The sequence below is a fragment of the Arachis ipaensis genome, chromosome B06 (genome assembly GCF_000816755.2).
Source record: "Arachis ipaensis cultivar K30076 chromosome B06, Araip1.1, whole genome shotgun sequence".
NCBI lineage: Eukaryota > Viridiplantae > Streptophyta > Magnoliopsida > Fabales > Fabaceae > Arachis > Arachis ipaensis.
The window spans coordinates 2457456-2463118 of NC_029790.2; the positions used below are offsets into that span (position 1 = coordinate 2457456).

The following is a 5663-nucleotide window of genomic DNA, read 5'->3' on the forward strand; positions in this document are numbered from 1 at the left end:
GATTAAATTTAGTATATAATGTATATAATAGAGGATTAAATTGAAACAAATATCAAATGATAATTAATTAATTAATTTTTAATAATTTTTAATAATGTCAAGTCTAACTATTAAAAATGGCCAATACAAGTGTTCACTTTCATGATTTGGATACGTGTAGAAAAGTTGTTTTAATCCCTTGATACAGTCTAGTAGAAATTAAAGAACCTTTATACTCAATATTCCTATGGTTCTCTTGGTTCTCTGATTTTCCAATTCGGGATTTGTCTCTTCTAATGTTTTGTTTATTCTCAATGAAAAAGTAAGACGAAAAGACACAGAAAACCTTTAATACGTATACAAAAGACAAAAAATTCAACACAAAAAGAATGAAATACCAGAATATTAAAACCTTATCATATATATAGCTATATATTCTCTCTGCAATTTGCACCTCTAGGTGGCTTCTTTTTCCACTAACAAAAGAACCTACCGTGACCACTGATGATGTATTACAAATGTGAAATATATACATATATTTTAAACAAACAAATATGCTATTTATTATTTTATCACCTACAAAACAAATTGCTTTTCAAAAAAATATATATTATTGCTTGCATTATATTCTATATAAATAATTAATTTAATAACTAATTATTTATGTACAAGTAATATCAAATGACGTATTTGTGAATAATTTATACTATTTAATTAAAAAATAACTACTTGGAGCAAAAATTGATTTGTAGTGATCTAAAAATTACTAGTTCAAGTCGAAAAAATAAGGAGATGCTCCCATAAAGATGTGTAAAATGTCTTTTTGTAAAGACATTTACGTTTCGCATTATTATTGGACGTATGAATGAATCGGTTATTTTTAAATTTTTTAACAAATTAGAATAAAATCGATTTTTTTCATAACAATAACAATAAATTTAATTTTTTTAAGGATTTAATTGTATTTTTAAAATTTTAGGGATTTAAATGTCTGAAAAATAAAAAGTCAGAGATATAATTGTTTTTTTATAAAAAATTTAAAGATATTCGGTTTAGATGGTATAATTCGATTGGATCAAATCGGGTCTAATAATTATAATGCAGACAATTGTGTTTATTATTGTTGCTATAATAAACCAATTTTATTCTGGTTTATAATAAAAAATGAATTATTAACCGATTTTAATAAGAATATCCAACAATAACATGACATGTGTAAACGAATGTCTTTAAAAAAAAGACATTTTTAGTATTTTTATTAAAGTGGTCTCCAACAAATAATTATGTAATTATCAGATTAGAATATGTACATTATACTTTTTAAATGTTGTTTTTAATGCAGAATGCTTGTGTATTATACTGATTTTTTTTTTTAATTTTTAATTTTTTAAAGATCTAGGTTCATTAGGCCACAACAGGACCAGTAACATTTTATATGCAGCATAAAAGCAAAGTACAAATATTTGCAGAATATTTTTGTGTAGACCCCCATCTAATTCCTACTACTTCATAATCTTAGAACAAATCAATGTGGAAAGTGATAGTCTCTTCAATATTGAAGTAGTATTGATGATATCCCTTTCATCTTGCATTCCCTTCTCTATAAATAGTCAACAAAATCTTCTTTACACTCTCAAGTCTCAAAACACATTACACTAAAAGAGAGAGTTACATATATACACTTCAAAATAATCACAATAACATTCTAATTAATCATTACCATGACCATATCAATGGTGTTGTGCAATCCATCAACACAACCAATCATAAATGTTCCTTGCAATGGTCCAAAACTGATCAACGCTAAGCAGAAAGAGAAGGTGGTTTTGGTCATGGGAGCAACCGGGACCGGAAAATCACGGCTCTCCATCGACCTTGGAACATGTTTTCCATCGGAAATCATCAACTCCGACAAAATTCAAGCCTATGAAGGACTAGAAATAGCCACAAACAAGGTCACAAAGGAAGAACAACGAGGCGTGCCACATCATTTGTTAGGGATACACAATCCCTACTCTGAGTTCACGGCCAATGATTTCTGCGACATGGCCTCGTTGGCCATGGAATCAATCATTGGCCGCGAACAACTCCCGATCATAGTCGGGGGGTCGAATTCCTATGTGGAAGCATTAGTGGAAAGATTTGGATCAAGGTATGATTGGTTTTTTCTTTGGTTGGATGTATCAATGCCAGTTCTTCATTCCTATGTATCAAGAAGAGTGGATGAGATGGTTGAGAAGGGAATGGTGAATGAATTAAGACCCTTTTTCAGTCCCAACGGGGATTACACAAAAGGGATAAGAAAGGCAATTGGGGTGCCGGAATTCGACATGTTCTTTCGAAGTGAAGCGACAACATGGGATGAGAGAAGGAAGCAGAGGTTGTTTGATGAGGCGATCAGCGGAGTGAAGAAGAACACGTGCACATTGGCGTGCAAGCAGTTTGAGAGGATTGAGAGGCTTAGGAATGTGAAGAGATGGAACATGCAGCGTGTGTGTGCCACAAGAGTGTTCGAAATGCATGGAAATGGTGATGATGATGAAGCAGATGAAGCGTGGAGGAAGATTGTGGCAGAGCCAAGTGCGAGATTAGTGGCACAGTTTCTATACAATGAAGCCATTAATAATAATAATAATAATTATTCTGGGATTAGTTCGCGTGCCAGGTTCTTCTAAGATTAAGAGTGTAACATGCAGAGTTGTGAAACGTTGACCACTTTTCTTTTGAGTTTTGATTTTAGTGTGCCCTGTTTAAGTCCAACACTGATGATGGTGAAAATTTGAGAGAGTAAATTTTATATAAAATTAATCTTTATACAAAATCAAATTCAACTGAATTTTATTGATTAAAATGATGATGCACGAGTGTAATGATAAGGTGCCACTCCCTTTGATGAGAGTAAAAATTTTTCATAAATTGGTTTAGATATAGCTCGTTATTTTAGTAATCTTTTTTTTTTTCCGGATGGAACGAGTTATATTTCAATTGCAGAAGAATAAAGAGAATGAATACTTACATAAATACTTTGACGTTCGAATCAGTTTGTACAAAAATAATACTATACTATAGGTCTTGCTTTTTTCTTTGTGTTTATCTCCTTTATAATTATACTAATAATGATAAATAAAATTGTTTAAAGTGGTTTATAATGGTTTATTACATTCATCTAACATTAATATGAAGAGTTAAATCTTAAAATGGTTTCTGAGATTGGCGTTATGCACTAAAATCGTTTCTGAGATTCTAATAGTACTAATTACGTTTTTGAGATTGAAAAAAATACACCATATTAGTCCTTGACCCATTTTCCTTTAGCAACGTGATGACATGGCATGATGATGTGGACAGTAAGTGACACGTGTCACTTCATGATTTAGCCACATGTAATGGTATGATGATGTGGTGACCAGTGACACGTGGCATGCTGACGTGAATGGTTGTGCCACGTGTCACAATGTTTTTTGGCCGCATGTCCGTTTGTGCCACGTGTCGCAACAGTATTCGTTCACGTGTCATCCATTATATCATCACTCTATATGCACCAAATTAGTCTTCACTTTACATTAAGTGACTCATTTTAGTCACTGAAATTGAATGTCGTGTACCAAACTAGTCCATTTACCAATTTTTTCTCATTTTTTTAATTTAAAATTTTAATATCTTAGATACACTAATTTTAATTCTATTTTTTCATATATCGTTTAATTGGTAAATTTTGTAATATATAAGTATGTTATTATAAAAAAATAATTATATGATTGATTAGACACATTTTTTCATAAAAAAACATGTGTTTTTAACAGGAAATTAATAATTAAAATAAACATTTTTTTCTTATGAAATGAGCTAGATTGAAGGCACTTCAAGCACCCTCACTACCATCTTTGACTTCTGTAATCTAGACGAAAGAGGCCGAAGATGGTAACGATGGAAGTTTGAAATGCCTTCACGTCAACTCCAAGACGGCGGTTATTAGGGGTATCCGCAAGAAAAAAATATTTTATAAAAGTACTAAAAGAGGTCGGAGATGGTAGTGAAGGTGTTTGAAAAGCCTTCACGTCAACTCCAAGTCGGCGGTTAGGGTATTCGCAAGAGAAAAATATTTTATAAAAACACTTTTATTTGAAGAACATGTGAAAAAATAGAACTGAACTTAATACATTAAAAAATATTGAGAATTTTGAATTTATAGAAAAAATGAGAAAAAATTGGTGAAGGGACTAGTTTGGTGCCCGACATTTAATTTCAGGGACTAAAATGAGTCCCTTAATACAAAGTCAGGGACTAATTTGATGCATATAGAACGATGACATAATGGATGATACATAGACGAATACTGTTGCGACACGTGGCACAACCATCCACGTCAGCATGCCACGTGTTACTGGTCACCACATCATCATACCATTACACGTGGTCAAGTCATGAAGTGACACGTGTCACTTACAGTTCATGTCATCATGCCATGTCATCATGTCGCTAATGAAAAAAGGATCAGGGATTAATATGGTGCATTTTTTTCAATCTCAAAGACGTAATTGGTACAATTAGAATCTCAGAGACGATTTTAATGTATAACGCGAAATTATTTTGGGGTTTAACTCTTAATATGAATTATCAATTTATAATGCATACGAGGCCAAGTTATAACGCATAACTATCTTATAATATTTTTAACGGGTATATCAGAAGTGATATAAATAAAATAAAAAACAATTTTACCGAATAGTAGACAACTATATCTTTTGTAAATAAAAAAGAAAGAAAATGAAATTTTAGGGTAAGCGACATTTTCTCAATTATTTGTTAACTGCTAAATGGGCCCCATAAATTATTGGTTACTCTTTTTAATTTATATTATTATCGACCTGTGAACCAATCTATCAATCAATCCACATTATTTCTCAATAATCTACTCATCATTAGTCCCGCGAACGCAGAGGTAATAATTGAGATTTTTGTTTTTTCCTTCAGAAAAAAAAAAGATTTAAGAAAAGGTATTAATATCTAAAATTGAATGAATCTAATTCAATTTCAAAATTTAACTGTAAGAATAAAAGTTTTCTTATACTTAAAAATACTATGGATATTATATTCTTAATCCACATAAAACTTGTAATACTAATAAAGTTTGATTGGTGAGTTATAGTATATGATGCATGAACACTAGTATAGATACTGGACACAATACAATATATAATATACGGATACATCAATTTAAAATTTTTATAAAATATAAAAACACGACATATATATAAAATATAAAGTATTTTTTTAGATAAATTGTAATGATATTTTAGTATTTTATTAATATTAAAATATAAATTAATTTTTTAATTATTTTTAGAGAAAATGACAAATTGATCTTTAATTTTTTAGTTTGCAGACATTTAAATTCTTTAGGATTTAAAAATACATTTAAATCTCTGATCTCTTCAAAATTTGGACATATCAACCCTTGAGTCTAATTTGTCCAATTTTAAAAACTCTCTCACATGTGTATCTGTATCAACCAGGTCAGTACAACGGGAGTCGCGTTTGATTTTTCTGTTAAGTCTGATAGACCCAAGTGAACACGAGGGATCAATAAGTCCATATTTTGAAAAGGTTAAGGACTTAAATGTATTTTCAAATCCTCGAGAATCTAAATGTCTGTGGATCAAAAGGTCAACAACCTATTTGTC

At 30.7% G+C, this 5663-nt stretch overlaps 1 protein-coding gene across 1 annotated transcript; it reads left to right on the forward strand.

The window, feature by feature from the left end:
- On the forward strand, nt 1554-2735 carry LOC107646203 (adenylate isopentenyltransferase 3, chloroplastic-like). Its single transcript, XM_016350407.2, has one exon. The coding sequence runs from the start codon at nt 1701-1703 to the stop codon at nt 2652-2654; it is 954 nt and encodes a 317-aa protein (XP_016205893.1). The 5' UTR covers nt 1554-1700; the 3' UTR covers nt 2655-2735.

Bases quoted from the DNA above. Each gene is read 5' to 3' on its own strand.
- LOC107646203 (XM_016350407.2), top strand. From the start codon at position 1,701: ATGACCATATCAATGGTGTTGTGCAATCCATCAACACAACCAATCATA.